Below are 17,385 nucleotides of genomic sequence, written 5' to 3' on the forward strand. Positions count from 1 at the left end.
GGGACACCTTGGCCAGAAGCCCCATGTCCTGACAGACTCCATCTGATTCTCAGGGGTCTTAGACATCGACAGGGAGGCATGAGGCCTGCGGCTGCCTCGGAATGACAACTCATGCTCAGAGCCAAGTGCAGCTCAGGGCTCCGTCCCTTTCCTCCCCCTCAGCAGTGTCTCCTTTGCCCTTCACAGGTCTGAAGACTGTGGTTTTTCTATTGGGAGATGTTTTAACCCTGTCACAGCTGAAAGCAGGACAGGGATGGAATCACAAAAGGCCAGGCAGGAAATGACTCAGGGATCTTTCAGTCAACTCCAGTGATTTTACCGGTAAAGAGACAGAGGTGCAGGGAAGGGGACAGTGCAGGGTCACCCACAGTGGGCTGCTGTAGAGCTGGCCTCCTGACTCCCGGGCCAGTGCCCTTCGCCACTCACTCATCAACCTTCCAGGTTTTGTCAAGCATCTAGAGCTTCTGATCTGCCAGACACTGCCCCAGAAATAGGGGTAAAACACAGAGTTAGGTCTCAGCTCCATACTGCATCAGCTCATCATCTGCCAAGCCTCAGGTGAAAACTGCCCCTTAGATGGAAAAAGGGCCTCAGTTCAGTGAAACCCAGAGGGCAGAGCAAGAACCAGTGGGGTGAAGTTCCAGGGGGCTAGTCACTTGCTCACTGCATGACCCAGGCAAGCTGTTTACCCTCTCTGCACCCCAGACTCCTTATCTGTTAAAGGAGTAACACCCCTTTGTAGGATTGTTGTGAGGATTCAAATGAAATAAGCCATGTAAAAGTGCTTATGGTCATGCCTGGCATCAGTACATAGTAGCGGTTATCATTGTTCTTGTTGTAATTTGTCTCTCTTGAGAGGGCGCGTTGTCATGCTGTAAGTATGCAGGAGAGAAATGGATCATCTTGAGAGGTAGTGAGATCCCTGACATTGGAAAGACCCAAGCTAAAGTTGGATGGTCAGGTTCAAGGGAGGGATTCCTGCTTTGGCAAGGAAGTGGGCCTAGGTGGCCCAGGGGTCCCTTTGCCTCCAAGAGTTTGCATTGCCATTATAGAGGTGAGCCCAGTGGAGGAGGCAGGCTCAGAGTTTGTGTCCTGGGCTGAGGCCCCCAACCCCAGATTGCTGGCCTCCTGCCTAGACCTCTGCTGGTGACTTATTCAGGGCAGCCTCAGAACTGGGAACGCTAGAAGTTGGCAGGGTCTGCAAGGAGATGGGAGTGTCTTCTGGGCCTGGAGCATCTTCCCAGCCCAGCACCACGTAGAAAAGCATTTGGGATGATTTGCTTTGGCACTGGCTCTGCCACTCTCCGTGAGCAGAGATGGTGATGTCCCCTGCCATGCCCCAGGGAGGCAATGGGGAGCGAGAGGACTGGCTGTGCTGCACCATGCCCAGCCCTCCTCACTGCCACCCCCCTTGGCCTCAGCACCTACGACCACAGGGGGCAAAGAGGAAAGGTGTGACCCAGCAGGGAGGCCAGAGGCAGTGTGGTGCTCTTCCCACCTGTTCTGGAGCCTAAAATAATAGCCATCTCAAAAAGGAAGACAGATGAAAGATGGCCTGGGCCTGGATATGGGGCAAGATTGGCTGGGTCAGAGGCTTTGGGGCTGTCATATCCTCAAGTAAGGTCAACGTGCCTGGGAGGAAGTCTTAGCAGAGGAAGCCCTTCCCAGCTCAGCCCCCAGTGTGGGCCTCGGATGCCAGAAAGGGCCCCAGAAGAGGGAAAGAGGCCAGACTTCATCCTGGCTGGGTGATGCCAGGCCTGTGCAGACACAGCAAATGCAGCACAAGGCGTGCTTGTTCCTGCTGAGCCTCGATTCAGCCTCAGAACTTCTCTCAGAACGCAGGCAGACGCTACCATAGGATTTGACCTTGGCACAGAAGACAGACCGGGATTCCCTTAAGCTTTCTTCTTTGTAAAAAAGGCCCACTAATCCCTATTCAGCCTATGTCTTAGGGTTGTGAGGAGAGCAAACCAGAGAATTTGCAAACCCTGGACAGGTGGCAGGAGTTGAAGACAACCTGGAGAGAGGTGGGAGCTATACCCTGTGGAATCCTCTGCAGCCGCTGGAAGCAACAGATTTAAATGTACACACAGTAGAACTTGAAAGCATGATGCCAGGTGAAGAAAAGTACAAACAGAATGAAATTTTATCTAACAATTTATGCCCATCATGCAAAGTAACAATACGAAGTTTATACAAAGAACATGTTGAAACAAAAAGTTGCATATTAAAATGTTAAAATTGATACTCCTTGAGGAGGAAGGAGAATGTGAGTGGGGTGTGGGAATAAAAGTCATGTAAAGGCACATGAAAAGTGAGGGAGGTGGCTGAGCACATTGGCTCATGCCTGTAATCCCAGCACTTTGGGAAGCTGGGGTGGGCAGATTACCTGACATTGGGAGTTTGAGACCAGCCTGACCAACATGGAGAAATCCTGTTTGTACTGAAAATACAAAATTAGCCAGGCATGGTGGCGCATGCCTGTAATCCCAGCTACTCGGGAGGCTGAGGCAGGAGAATTGCTTGAACCTGGGAGGCAGAGGTTGTAGTGAGCCGAGATCACACCATCGCACTCCAGCCTGGGCAACAAGAGCAAAACTCTGTCTCAAAAAAAAAAAAAAAAAAAAAATAGTGAGGAGGATCCCATGAACCAGTCCAGACCATTTGCTGTGAGATGAGAAGGGACATCCACATGACCTCCTGCATCTTGAGGAAAAGAAGGCAGATGCTGCAAATGAAGGTGAGAGAAAGGGGCATGAAGACAGTCCCTGCACAGTCACTCAGTGCTGCAAGCTCCTGGCTGGCAGACAAGGGTTCTGTGCTTCCCTCTGGAAACACCCACCCAGCATACCCACCACATGCCTGGCACACAAGAGACCTCTGCGTGTGCTCTGAGGACACAGGGTCTGGGCATTGGAGAAGGGGAAGAGGAGTTCTCTCCCGCTGCTTTCAGCAGCCAGAATGAGGCTGGGCAGTGCACTTGGCTTGACCCTCTCTCTCTTGCCTGGAGTTTTCCTCTTTGCTTAAAGGGTCAGGGCGGGTGGGGACTGACATGGCCCTCCCTGCAGAATGAGCTGGATGGTGTGTAGTCAGATACCATACACTGGATGCCTAGCACTGGACACCAGGAAGGGTACAAGAAATGTTGAAAGAATGATCCTGGCCTTCCATGGACTTGGAATCACTCAGTAAGCATGTATTTAGTGAGCACCTACTCTATGCCAAGGCCCAGATGTGCACCAAGACCAATGGCCTGTACCAGGCAGCAGCCAGTTAGGCCTTTGCAGATGCCCAGACATGAAATACTTTGGGGTTCAGAGGTGAGTCTGAGGAGGTTTCCTGGGGGACATTCTGAACTGGAAAGCAGAGAGAGGAGGATGCTGTGGGCAGGGGTGCTTGGAGTTATTTCCCAGAGGAAACTTTGACTCTGTCTCCTGCCTTCCCTGCAGGGTGCAAGGACTGACTTTGTGGTCCAGGTGAGGTTATATTCTGCACCTGAGAGGAAACTGAATCTGAGATGACTCTTTCCCCACTTTGGTGTCTCTACAGAGACCCACATTCCTGGGATCCCTAGCTTGTACGCACTGGGATCCCCACACCTCTCCAGGGCCTCCCTGTTTGCCCAGGGCTGGTTCCTGTCCAGGGGGAATGTCACTGATGGTGCCCCCACCCCATTCCCACAGTGTGTACCTGCTGCTCCACCTGCAGGACCCGGAAAGGTGAGTAAGCAGCCAGCCTCTCCGCAGTGTGCTGGGCTCTCACTCAGGAAGAGCTTCTAACCAGGAGCGGGCACCTGACCCTGGGGCTCCCTTTCAACTGCATGGTCATAGGGAGGGGTCAGGAGGTTAACCCTTTATAACAGCAATCATAGTAGCTTACAGTTTCTGTGAGTTAGAAGTTTGGGAGTGGCTTAACTGAGTGGTTCTGGCTCAGGGTCTCTCAAGAGGTTGCAGTCAAGATGTCAGCCCAGGCTGAGTCATCGGAGGGCTTGACAAAACTGGAGGATCCACTTTCAAGATGGTGCTCTTATGGCTGTTGGCTGGAGGCTCCTTATCTCATGGGCTTCTCTGGGGCTGCTTAAGTGTCCTTACAACATGGTAGGCGGCTTGGCCTGGAGTGAGCCATTCAAGAGAGACAGGACAGGCAGGGAGCCAGGGTACCTTTTCTGTCCTAGGCTTTTAAGTCACTCTCATCACTTCTGCCTTATTCTATTTGTTGGAAGCAAGTCATTAAGCATAGCCCACGTTCAAGGGGAGGAGAATTAATCTCCACCTTTTTAAGGGAGGAGCATCAAAGAATGTATGGAGATATCTTAAAACCACCACAGGGTCACTGAGTGCGGTGGCTCATGCCTGTAATCCCAGAACTTTGGGAGGCAGAAGTGAGAGGATTGCTTGAGCCCAGGAGTTTGAGACCAACCTGGGCAACATAGCGAGAATTCATCTCTACAGTTATAAAAAAAAAAAAAAAAAAAAAAAAAAAAAGCCAGGCGTGGTGGTATGCACCTGTGGTCCCAACTACTTGAGAGGCTGAAGCAGGTGAATTGCTTGAGCCTGGGAGGTCAGGGTTGCAGTGAGCCGCGATTGTGCTATTGCACTTGAGTTGGGTGGCAGATCAAGACCCTGTCTCAAAAAAAAAAAAAAAGCCACAACAGGGTCATACTTCCTTGCGCTCCAGGTGAAGACACAGGGACTTACTAAGGTCCTCTGAAATGATGAAGTCCTAAAGTTCCAGGGGTTTCTGGTCCTGGTGCAGCCAAGGGAGCCCTGGTCCTGCTTTGCCATTTACTAGCTGTGCAACTGTGTGAATCGCCTAACCACTGTGAGCTTCAGTTCCTCCTCTTAAAATGGAGATGAGATCCCTGCTTCCTGACCTCACTGTGCTGTTGTGAAAGTAGCCATGAAAGGGCCATAATAATCCTGGGAAGGATGATGGTGATGGTAATGATGATGGTGGTGGCAGTAGTGATGGTGATGCTGCTGGTGGTGGTGATAGCCTGGAGCAGCCAGGAGACCCCAGGGAGAGGGGATGTCTCCCAGTTCTGGAGAGGGACTCCTGCTGCTGCCTTCCCAGTGTGTGAGTGATGGCTTGCTGGAGTCACAGCCACCCGGTGGTTGCCATGACCTGCTCCTCCTGTTGCCTATCCTTAACTAGACACATTAGGGACTAGTGAGGGTGCTAGACTAACTCAGTGCCCCTTTTTCACTGCCTGGCTCCCCATGGAGAAGCTGCCTTAGGCTCAGAAGGCTAGAGGGCCATGCCTGGCCTGCAGCCTGATGGGTGGTGTCAGGGGAGGAAGGAAGGCACACAAGGTGCCCAGTATAGCTTTTGTTCCAGCCCTGGTGCTGTGGAGGCATGGCATGCCCCTCCCACATTGGCAATAAGCAGGACAGGAAACTGCATTGTGTGAAGTGGCCTGTTGTCCCTTCATTGCTTTATTTATTTATTTATTTTAGAGATGGGGTCTTGCTATGTTGCCCAGGCTGGAGTGCAGTGGCTATTCACAGGTGCAATCCCGCTACTGATCAGCATGGGAGTTTTGACCTGCTCTATTTCCAACCTGGGCAGATTCACCCCTACTTAGGCAACCTGGTAGTCCCCCACTCCTGGGAGGTCACCACATTGATGCCGAACTTAGTGTGGACACTCGATCAGCATAGTGCACTGCAGCCCAGAACTCCTGAACTCAAGCGATTCTCCCACCTCAGACTCCGGAGTAGCTGGGACTACAGGCATGTGCCACCGTGCCCGGCCATTGCTTTATTTTTAAGAGTCTCAGAGCTCAGCTTTTTAAGTCCTTTATAGAAGAGCCAGGTCAGGCATGGTGGCTCACGCCTATAATCCCAACACTTTGGGAAGCTGAGGTGGGCAGATTACCTGACGCTGGGAATTTGAGACCAGTGTGACCAACATGGAGAAACCCCATCTCTACTAAAAATACAAAATTAGCCAGGCGAGGTGGCACATGCCTGTAATCCCCGCTACTTGGGATGCTGAGGCAGGAGAATCACTTGAACCCAGGAGGCCGAGGTTGTGGTGAGCCGAGATAGTGCCATTGCACTCCAGCCTGGGCAACAAGAGCAAAACTGGGTCTCAAAACAAAACTAAACTAAACAAAACAAACCAAAAAAAAAAAACAAAAACAAGAAGAGCTGGGGATTTGGGAGGCCAGTTCCTCTACAGTGAACTGACAGAGGAGTCCTGAGCAGGGCTGCAGGTGGAGACCAGTGTCCTAGCCCAGCTCTGACTCTAACCCTGTGTCCCCATGGGGCCCCCTGGTCCAGGTTGGAAATGAAGGGGCTGCGTGCAGCTGTTTCTAGCACTGGGCACAAGATGCTGGCCTGGTGGACACACTAGTTCCTGGGAAATGACCCTGCGGTCCCAGTGGTTCCAATCACAGGGATTTCTGTCTATTTACACTGTAGTTTTGAGTCTGTAAATTCCATGACCCATTCCAAAAGCCTCTAATTCTGGGAGACTGACACTTGGAGGTCGGGGAGAGTGGCTGCCCTCTCCTCCATTCTTTCCCTGGCACTGCTCTATGCTGCTCTCAGAAGCCCTCCCCTGCCATGACACCTGGTGGTTTCATGATCAGATGCAGCGTTTCCAGTGCATTTCAATAGAGCTGTAGATGACTGTAGGAACTGAATAGCTCTGGAAGGCTGCACATGCACAAGAGTGTGTCCAGGATTCAGTGTCCAAGTTCTGGTTCCTCATCCCAGAGTGGGTTGGGAGCTGCTGTGATGGGGGCTGCTGGACAGTCAGAAGCAGATGAGGCCTGGTGGAGGCCTCAAGACCTGGAAGCCTTTGCCCCAGCCCTTCCTTTCTTGGTCCTCTGCCTCTCCAAGGGCCTCTTAAACCTGTGCCCTGGAGTTCTCCCTGTCTCTGAGGTCTGCATGCAGGTAACCTTCTGATGACTGGTCTACACCATTTCCTCTGAGGCCTTGGGAAAGCCCCTGCACTTTGCAGGCCTCAGTCTCCCCCTCCAGAAGGTGTCCCTCCCAGCTCTGACAGTCTCTACTGGGTTATGCAGTGATGGCAGATGGTGTTGGGGGAGGTCTGTCTTGCACTTAGGGCTATGGGCTGACTCTTAAGCAGCAAGAGGATTTCACAGGTATTGGGACACTTTCCTCTGGTCCCCTGAAATGTTGTCACAGTGGGGGCTCACTCAGGCCAAAGCCTGGAAAGATTCAGATTACCTCTGGGGCCACACAGGGCCCCAGGGCCCTCAGCAGACAGGAACATTTTCTAGGAGTTGTAAATTCAGGACTTAATTCATGATGAGGGTAGGGAAAAGGAGACATTCTGGAGGCTGCTAAGTGCCTTTTAGGGCAGTGACAGAGCTTAAAGGCCTCAGAGGGCAGCAGCCTCTATTCTAAGCTGCACATCTCAGATGCGAGAACATTCTCTTCCCACCTTTTACTCTGTTCCTGTCCCATTTGTCAACTGATTCGCTATTGTTTTCTGCATGTCTCTCTCTTTTTCTATGTGTCTATTATTATCTCTCCCTTCTTTTTTCTCTGCCTACCTCTAGGTAATATAGAACTGAACTCTGGATTACTGCCTGTGGTTAGTCATAGAGATGTCCCTTCCCCCCTTTTAAAATCAAGTATGTAGGACATAATTTTTAAAAGCAGTCATCTTTTTGTCCTCTCAGAGAGAGAGAGAGAGAATTGCATTTTGAGTGTGGCCTCTGGGCAGTGTACTTCCTCTGACCAGAGCAGGAGGAGCTGCCTGATGCTTAGAGCATGGGAGGTGAGCGAGCATGTGTGCATGTGAGTGTGTATGTGAGTGTGTCTGTATGGATGGGTATGTGTGCATGAGTATGCACACATGCGTGAGTTTCAGTACCAAAGACCCTTCTCTAACAGAATGTTCTTTTCTCTCTCCTCGGTGCTGTTGGGGACGTGGATGTAAGTGTTCCAGAAGGGCGTGCTCTTCTGCAGACATTTGCTGTGTTCCATTAATGCTCCCACTAATGTGTGTGCTGTGTAGGATGTTTTTGCTAACCTGGGAGAGGTTCTGTTGTACTGCCGGGGTGCGGTGGCCCTGGGCCCAGTGCAGTCTACACAGGCCTTTAAAGGGCTGAGAGGCTCTGCCAGTTTCTCCCTCCCTGCCTTCCCCACAGAGAGAAGAGGTGGAGCCTGCAGCCCTGCCTGCTGTAGTCTGGCTGACACATTTGCTAATACAAAAACATCAGCCAAGACCACACACCCATTTCCCTGCTCTGGAAGACAGCAGAGACCCTGCCCTTTCCTAGAAGCAACCCAGCTTTGGGCATCATAGTGGCAGCTCTTCAGGCTCAAGGCCATGGCCACCATCACCTGAGGTTTGCAAGTTGTTATGGCCATGACCTTGGATGGGAGACCCTCCTCTCATACATGTTGTCTCTGGGAGCCATTAGAGTACTAAGATGGGGATAGTAATACTCTTTCAGGCCTGTTGCCAGGGGTAAGGACCTGTTGTCTTTAGATCTTCAGAGACAAGACACAGAGGAGGCAGAGCATGGAATTTTCTACCCAGCTACTCACCTTCATGCTCTTCCTGGTGCCCCTTTTTTGGGACTGTGTTTGGTTTTCCATTTATACTCCTTCCTGATCTAAAAAGGAGTTAGGTCTACTTGTGGAAATATATCTAAAGTAGCAAATCAAAGTAAGAAAAATGAAGCAGGAGGAAAAGGGAGTGGGCAAGTAAGATGGAATCGGGGGGAGAGAATATTTTAAATGCATGCCATCAAGGTGTTGACTATCAAGTCACCTGGCTTCCTTGAAACCACTGCAAAGAGGGAAATACAATTAGTTAAGAGATTCATGTCCACAGGGCAACAGCCAGCCAGAGGCTTGGAAGCTTGTCTTGTTCAGAATTATTTTATTCCCTCTGGTTCTGAGAGTAAGGCAAATATTATAGACAACATTCTTGGCAGAAATGCTCAGAGGACACAGTGATTAGGAGAGGGCTCCCTTTTTTAGGAGGTTATCTCTGTAGCTTCCCCTGAGGCTACTTCCGGCCCCCTCACTGTCCACACTGGCCACTTTTGCTCCCAGCCTCTGCTGAGCTGAGAACTTGTTTCTGTTCCTGCTTGGATATCTGGGTTGTCCTTGAACCATCACTCCTACTGGGTTGGAGGGTCATTTCTTTTCTACCCTACAGTCCTTGCAGTAGAGAACATGCTCAAAGCCATTTTGGCTTCAGTCCTGAGATTATTGTGATGATGGGGATTTTGGTAATATCTGAGTTCATTGCTCAGCCTTAGTGAATCCAGACTGGATGACTGGGCTGGGTTGTTAGATGCCTGAGGATCTCACGGTGACCTTGGGCCACCTTCTGATGCTCACAACCATCAGTACAGGGAAAGCCCTGGACCCAGATATGAATGGTACAGCATGGTCAGAGGCACAGACTCAAACCAGCATCCTCCCCCCTTCCATGTCACAAGGATTGCTGCTGGGGTGGGGCTGGCAGGCTGCTTCTGTAGTTTCTGCCTTGGTCTGAGGGCTTTTGGTCTTTTTTCCCTCCTGCCAGGCAGGAGGTATCTGTGTCCAGAAGGAATTTCCTGCTTTGGTGAATGAGTGTCAAGCTCTAACTTTGGACTAGAGTTGAGCTCTCTGAGATGACTTCGGAATTCTACTTAGTTTAGCTGTTGAGTGGCCACTGTGTGCCCAGCCCTAGGTCAGGTGTTCAGAGGGACTGAGGAAGGATCAGCCTGGCCCCCAACCTCAAGATGCCTTCTTGTTGGCTGAGGCAATGAGACTGACATGAGGACCCAGCACAAACTGTGTGGCACAGCCTTCGAGCACTGTTGGGTCTCAGAGTGGGGAGGCCAGGGAGGGCCAGAGTATTCAGAGAGGGCTCCCTGGAGTTGCAGGTCTTTGTGTTCAATATGATGCAGCTGATTAGGACAGAGGAAGGGACCAGAGGACAAACTAAAACTAGAGTAAATAAGCTTGGGAAGTGCAGAGTAGAAATTAAAAAAAAAAAAATCAAAGGAACATTAATGATCCTAGGACTTTACTTACTAAGGCCCAGTCTGAATCAATCACACCCCAGCTTACAATTCAGCTTTGGGTGTCATGCTGCCTCCTGCTGGCTGTTGGGGAACACAGCAGTGGTAACTGGGAAAGCTGCCCTAGATTAGGGTTTCGTTGTCTGTTTTACTCCATGCCTGGTCGTGGTATAGTCTAGCAAGTCCATTGCTGATGGAGAGAGAGCACATTCCGTGGTGAATATGCTCTTAGGAGCATGGTGTCCCAGGAAGAGCTCTGGTTTCCTGGAGGCCTCACAGTGATTGGATTAGATGACTTGAGAACCCCCTAGTTCTGCATTCTGTGATTCTAGGTAAAAACAATAGATGAAGCATAGAAAGATATGTGTGTGTTATATCAAATAAGCTGGGTAGGAGCAGAAGATATTTTACAGCTCAACTAAGATAGAACCACCTAGCCAGATGACGTGGAATATGTATTAGCATTTAACATTTAAAAAATACTGTGCATTCAATGAGATGAATTAATTCTAAAGCTTTTCCTGCAGATGTATTCAAGGCAGACTAAAACGGGACTCTGGCTGTCATTTTTTTGGCAGATTTTTTGGCTTCTATCAGATTCTCCTTCCGTTAGGTTTCTCTGCTTCTATAGGACTGGGGCTTTGAAAAAAACAAAAAACCCGCATAGCTTTGTTTAAGGTTATCCCTTAAGGCTTCCTGGCATTTTAAATTCTGTCTCCTACAGAATACTTGGAACCGAATATGCAACTATAATACACTGTCAGCATGGCCTGTATGTGTAACACAGAAACTGCTCCCCCACCCCACCGCAAATCATTGCTGCCGTCCTCTCTAGAGGAGAGTCTTTCCTCGAGCATTCATCTGGTGTGGGATCACAGGACTGAGCTGCAGGGATTGATGTCTCAGTTAAGGCAGCTTCTTTCTTCACCCAGGGAAGTGGTGCCCCCTTGGTAGCTTTTCAGTAGATTCTGAGCCTGTGGTTGTTTCTGTGCACAGTGCCTGGAGATTCATATAACTGCACTTTCACAATCCCAGACTCTGCAAGGAGGCCCCCAAAACATCCGTGCTTCTTCAGACCCAGGGGCCTCAGCTGTCCTCACAGGCCTGGCTTGGTGTGCTGTGTGCCTAACCTTGCCCTTCCTTGTTCCCTGCACTGATGCCTCCTTGCTATACTTTGTCTCCTCTGTGTAGACTGTAAATGGACATTAAGTGGTTGAGGGAGATGTGAATGAGGGTGGTGTGAAGGCATGGGAGCCCCACCAGGTCCAAAACCCATTGGCGTTTTCTGACGAGGAGGAGGAAGACCTGCTGGATTTCATGTACAAGTATAAAGCACCTCGAAGGACGGACTTGCTCCTGGAGGTACAAAGTGTCTGGGGCTGCGGGTTGGAGTGTGTTTGTCCAAGGGCTGTGCCCTGGAGACTGGGGGTCCCAGGAGCAGCACTCCCAGCACCAACATCTCCTTAATGCCTGGGATGGAAAGATCTCTTTCCATCAAACAAGCAGAACCAGACACTGGATAGCATCCAGTTACTTGCCAAGGAGAGGAAATCCTATTAATTTCATTTAGAAATAGCGTGAGCCGAATATACTGGCTCATGCCTGTAATCCCAGCACTTTGGGAGGCCGAGGTGGATGGATGACCTGAGGTCAGGGGTTCAAGACCAGCCTGGCCAACATGGTAAAACCCCATCTTTACTAAAAATACAAAAATTAGCCAGGTGTGGTGGCATGCATCTGTAATTCCAGCTACTCAGGAGACTGAGGCAGGAGAATCGCTTGAACCCAGGAAGTGGAGGTTACAGTGAGATTGCACCACTCCACTCCAGCCTGGATGACAGTGAGACTCCATCTCAAAAAAAAAATAAATAAATAAATAAAAAGAAAAAAGAAAAAGTAATAGGGGAGTAGTAAAGTATCTAGGTCTTTATTGTTTTATTTTGTTTCTTCTAGATATTAACAAGTACTAATCTAAGTTGATCAAGTGAAAAGCAACCCAAATGGGTATTCTGGGGGGAAGAAAACTCAGAATGTGTTATTTGAAAAGTTTTTATAAATAAGAATAAGGCTTGTTCATCACTGTATCTCCAAGACATAGCACAGTGCCTGGTACAAAGTAGCTATTCCTGAAATGTTACTAAATGGGTGCAGCCCTTTAGAATTACCAAAACCAAAACACTTGACGTAGATGTTATTGTCCGCTGTAGGATGGATGGAATTCTGGCAGCAGGAGGGCTGAGCCTGGAGCCTTCTGGGCCTTGCTTTGTGAGGTGGTAGGGAGTCACCAGTTATGAGCGCAGGTGCAGGGACTTCAGTCTTCCTCTCTGCTTCCTAAGGTCTCCTCTCCTATTCCTCATCTGCTGAGTATCGCAGCTTGAGAGGCCATCTGAAGCAAACAGAAAGTCCCCGTACAGACCCTTGTGAGACTTATATAGGGAGATGCCACGAAATGGTCCCCTCCACAAACACAGCTGCCTAGCATTCTTATCCGTTAGGACTGTAATTATCACCACCTCCATGTGCAGTTCATCAGGTTCCTTTCCAAGATGAGTTACACATGGATCCCTTTTAAACTTAGAGGTTTTAGGAAAGGACTTGGACACTGCTGGAGGAGTCCAGCCTGGGCAATCTGGCCTGAGCAGCCTCATGATGGGGAGAGGACACCAGCCTAAAGAATTCTAGGGCACAAGGGTTTGTGCTGTTTTATTTTTGTTTATTGAAGCTGCACAAGCTGTTACTGTTTACTATTCACCAGCCTACCAAGAACATTACTGGAAAGGTGGGTTCCGTTGTTTCTTTTTTCAGTCTCTGTCTAGAGGTGGCTGGTAAGCATTTCCTAGTGGTAAGACTGTAGCATGAGGATTCCATGAGAGGGCCTGAGTCTTATTCTCTGGCTCATTCACTGCCTCCCTTCTACGTGTCTGCCCAGCACCGAGCCACTCACCAGGAAATGGTGGCAAATGTGACATGGGCCTGCTCTCAGGAAGTCCCCAGTCTGGTGGAGAGAGTGAGCAGCCCCCTCCGCTTCTCACTGAGTGCAGAGTCCTCTGCCGTGGGACATGTACAAAACATGATGAGAGAACAAAGGCGGTGATGATGCCTGGTTGTGTGTGGCTGGGCAGTGGCGGAGGGGCTCTGGGAAACCTTTTCAGAAGTGACTTTTAAACTGGGTCCTCAGGAGGCCTAGAAATATGCAAGACGGAGGAGGGAGGGAAGTGCTTCCAGTCAGAAGGAATAGAGGTGTGAATGGGCACAGTGGAGGGAAAGAAGTTCTGTGTTTACAGATAAATGGACAGACACAGGTGCTGAGGGTAGGTTGGGCCAGTTGTGTGAACCCTCTCCAGTGCTGTGTCAGAAAATGTTCACTTCATTTTCACTGAAATAGGAACTCCTCCTGTGATTTGTGTATCCCAAGGAAGGAGGGGTCCCTTGAGAGTCATTTGTAGGAGAGATGAGGTGGAGCCCTTTATATAAGTTGAGCATCCTTAATCAGAAAACTGGAAAACTCTTTGAGCACAGACGAGATGTGCAAAGGTCACGCTCAAAGGAAATGCTCATAGGAACACTTTGAATTTCAGATTTTCAGATTAGGGTGTGCAATTGCTATGTATATGCAAACATTCCAAAATCTGAAAAACAAAAAATCTAAATTCCCAAACACTTCTGACCCCAAGCATTTCAGGATAAGGGATATTCAACCTGTACTTCAAGGTGGTGTTTGCCTTTGCGGTGTGGCATGCTGTATATTAGAAGGTTTCACATCCAGAAAGGGAACTAGAAATTTAGTGATGGAAATTTGACGCATGTACCAAAAAACGTTAGGCTGGTTCCCAAAGGAAATAACAAAAGCAAAAGAAGTGATGGGGAGGTGTCTCTTTCTGCTGAATCATTTAAGATCATTTTGCTCCTCAGGCGGAAACAAGAAAGATGTGTCATTCTGCACAACCATTCCCTTGGGAGATCGAGGAGCATAATTTAAGAGGGAGGCATCAGCCTCTTAAAATGGTCAGTTTCATGGGATATGGGGGATGGGACTCTGATGATTGCTTCCTGTTACGAGATTCAGGTAGACCCCAGCCCCAGCCAGCTGCATTTGGCCAAAGGAGCTGGAAGTCTCGACACACTGCCTTCCAGGTGCTGACCTCAAAAGATCCCACATTTACACCAAACTGAGGGACACCTTTCTGTTTTCTCTACCAGGCACCGCCTAGAATTCTTCGATCTCGCTTCAGGAAGAAAAGTACCTCATCCTCGGCCACCGAAACCACGTGAGTGAGATGAGCCAACTGCACCGGATCCACAGAATGTTTCTTCTCTGCCTTAAAGAGCTATTCACTAATAACATAAAAATCCGCAAGCTGGATGTGCTTTGTGTGTGCAGCCTCACAAACATGGCCTTTTCTCTCTCCCCTTCCACTTTTAAGGATTTTTTTCCCCGTTTTCTTTATTTTCCTGGGGAGAGGCCAAAGGGAAGGGTAGTAGGGGCAGGGGTGGTGACCTTTAAGTCTTCTGAGGTTGATAATTTTCCACAACTGGATTGTCACAGACAGCAGTGTTTTCTTTTTAGAAAGATAAGAGAATCACCCCTATGCTGCTGAGATGTACATTTGTAATCTATCTGTTGCATACTTAGTTTTTAGTCCTGTAAATGCAAACAAAGCATTTTTTTAAACCTTCTTTGTTCTTGGTACTAATACTTTGAACTATGATGTATATATTTATGGCTTTTGGCTTAATATGATGGACTTGCAAGGGCTGCCAGAGGTTCTGATATGTAAGAAAACTGCAAAAACAGAGATAAAAAAATTTTTTTTGATTCCAGAGAACAAATCAGATGTGCTTATAAAGTTTCCAAATACAGCTCAGTAAGACGTCCCTTTCCCTGCAGGAATGTGGTCTATATTCTTTAGATAGTTGTTTAGTCAAAAGACCAGACAAGTTACGAATGAAGAGAAGCAATATTTCACAACACAGTAGAATGTGATGAGAGGTCAGGGGAACATCCCAGGATAAGAGAAGAGTAGCAGGAAGCTCATCTCCTCCCTGGATTCTGGATTAGGACCTTCTGAATCTTTTCCAGAAATAAGCAGGTAGCTTGCCCTTGGCCCAATTTCTTGAGGATGAGAACATGTAGAGCTGTTGGAAGGAGTAATTCTGTGCTTGACAAAGGATGATTTCTCCTTTATCGTGACCAGTGCTGCCGCTGATTTCCCCAGGAGTTTACACTCTGAGCACCTTGTTTTAGCAAACTCTGGTAAACCTTGTTTAGCTTAGCAAACACACACTCACAAACCTGAGAACTGTGCTGTTTCAGAGAAGCCATAACATACATCTGAAACACATGTGTAACAGTCAAAATGGTGGGCTCTAGAATGGTTTTAGAGGTTGAGATCTTTATGAGTTAGACGTGCTGGTCAGACCCATGAGCACCTGTGGCTCACACCTTCTGCACACCCTTCCTGGCCTGTGCAGAATGGAAACAGCAAACTCACACTCATGGGCACTCTAGGCCTTAGCAGACATTTTATACAAGCCTGGACTGCTTAGTAGGGGAATAAAGCACTCTCTGATGGGACTTTCCACTTAGATTGAGAATTTTATTTGAAAAGAATCTGGTTTAAATGGCATTGTGGTCCCAGGTAGCTGCTCTCCGCTGAGAGCTGAGCTGAAATGTAAGAATAGTATATTTGTGCTTAGAGTTGGTGTTTTCTTTCAGTGTAATGCATGCAGTGATCACAACCCAGTTACTCATAATATTTGGATTGTATTTGTTCGTAGATATGCCCAGAAGACAGACTAGAGAATTAGTGTTATATACCATATAGAACTGTCAACCAACTATAAACAGGCCTAATTAAAAACTGTTCCATTACTGAGCTACGCAAACACACATTAGAGGCCTTTGCTGAACACATTAGCTGGATCTTAGCCACCCCGGAAATGATTTGCTTTGAAGCTGACTGTTGCCAGAGATGCATATTGGAATCCTGTCTACCCATAGTTCCTCTGAAGGTGATTTTGTAATTTGCAGAAGGGTATAGAAAAATACATCTAAAAGCAAATTTGTGGCTGAGAGGATAAATAGAGGCTCATCTTCTGTGCCCCACACCCACCAATACCTAAATCTGTTAAGGAAGACAGAAAATGTTTTCTTCGTGCTCAATAAGCAGTTCCAGACAGAAGAATGATAATACTCTTCAAAATATATTTACCTGTTAGTTGAAGTACCCAGAATTATCAGAAACAATTGCAAAAAAAGCTTACACAGCTTCTTAGCAATTTTTTTTTTTTTTTGCCAAACAGGAAATTGCCTTTAGCAGCAGTTTAAAATCCTATTGTGAACAAGCTGTATTTTCACCACTTTACAATGGGAAGTTATGACAAGTACCAGTTATCAAATTTGCACTTAACTATGCCAAAAAAGTTTGAAGCACTCTATTCTCAGACATGCTGTATTACTTCTCATTCAAAATTGAAAAATATAAAGGTATCCAAACTGCTGTCTTAATGTAAATGTAACTATTTTTCCTTCAAGTGTTGACTAAGGAGTCGGTTTCTCTCTTAAAGACACTCACTGTACAACTGAGAGCAGCTGTCATATTTCTGGCAAAATGTGTTTACGTATCTGACAAGCTATACATTTGTGTATGGACTGACATAAAATGTGAAAGCCTGTAAGTGTACGTGTAGTGGTGTGGTGTTCTGTCTCAAGGATACAACTGAATGTTTTTAATTTGCTGACTTACAGACACAGGCTGTTTACAAAATACTAGCTGGAAAGTCTGTAATGTTCATGTCATAACTTTTAGTTAATTGCCATTGAGCACCTGTTCTGAGGAAGTGAGATGTGGACTTGTGCTTATGAACTGGAGTTTAGTCATAATCCCTCCTGGCTGTGTGAAGAGCTTGCTCACTCTGCTGGCCTTTGAAATGTATGTTCTCCGTGATAAGCTGTCCATGTGTTTGTGGTAAGAGTGCTTGTCAACCATGACCATCTTTGAGCCTTCCTAGTCCTCCACCTGGCACAGTATTTGAAATGGCAAAGGATGTGCTTCATCCTCTAACAGTGTACACTCCCAGAGCTGATATTCTGGATTGTGACTGTGCACATTTCCTCTAGTTCATTTCTGTAGTCCATATAGAACGATCTGTAATAAAACAGTATACTGGACTGTGCATCAAAGGGATGTAAAATTACAGTATTCCAAAGGTTGAAGTTCTGCTGTTTTGTTATAATGCCTGATACACATCTTGAATAAAGTCTTAACATTTTTCTTTTAAAAAACATCTTTGTAAGGTTTGGCTTATAAGGAAAGAGGAAGTACTTTTTTTCAAATACGGGAGGTAACAAGGATTAGAAGCTGAGTGTTCAGACACCGACT

General features: G+C 47.8%; 1 protein-coding gene across 6 annotated transcripts in view; it reads left to right on the top strand.

Moving 5' to 3' along the window:
• REEP1 (receptor accessory protein 1) overlaps positions 1–17,288 on the top strand; it is a 118,201-nt gene extending 100,913 nt beyond the window's left edge. For 2 of the 6 annotated variants that reach the window (XM_035273399.3, XM_035273400.3), the window contains 4 exons: positions 3,684–3,719; positions 11,214–11,365; positions 13,916–14,008; positions 14,204–17,288. In XM_035273399.3, the coding sequence (XP_035129290.1) occupies positions 3,684–3,719; positions 11,214–11,365; positions 13,916–14,008; positions 14,204–14,275 (353 nt within the window). In that variant the 3' untranslated portion in view covers positions 14,276–17,288. The remainder of the gene's footprint in view (positions 1–3,683; positions 3,720–11,213; positions 11,366–13,915; positions 14,009–14,203) is intronic. The other 4 variants (XM_078348957.1, XM_035273401.3, XM_035273402.3 and 1 more) reach the window with 2 other exon arrangements.
• The last annotated feature ends 97 nt before the right edge of the window (positions 17,289–17,385 follow it).

The sequence above is a fragment of the Callithrix jacchus genome, chromosome 14, assembly GCF_049354715.1.
Source record: "Callithrix jacchus isolate 240 chromosome 14, calJac240_pri, whole genome shotgun sequence".
NCBI classification, from domain to species: Eukaryota; Metazoa; Chordata; class Mammalia; order Primates; family Cebidae; genus Callithrix; species Callithrix jacchus.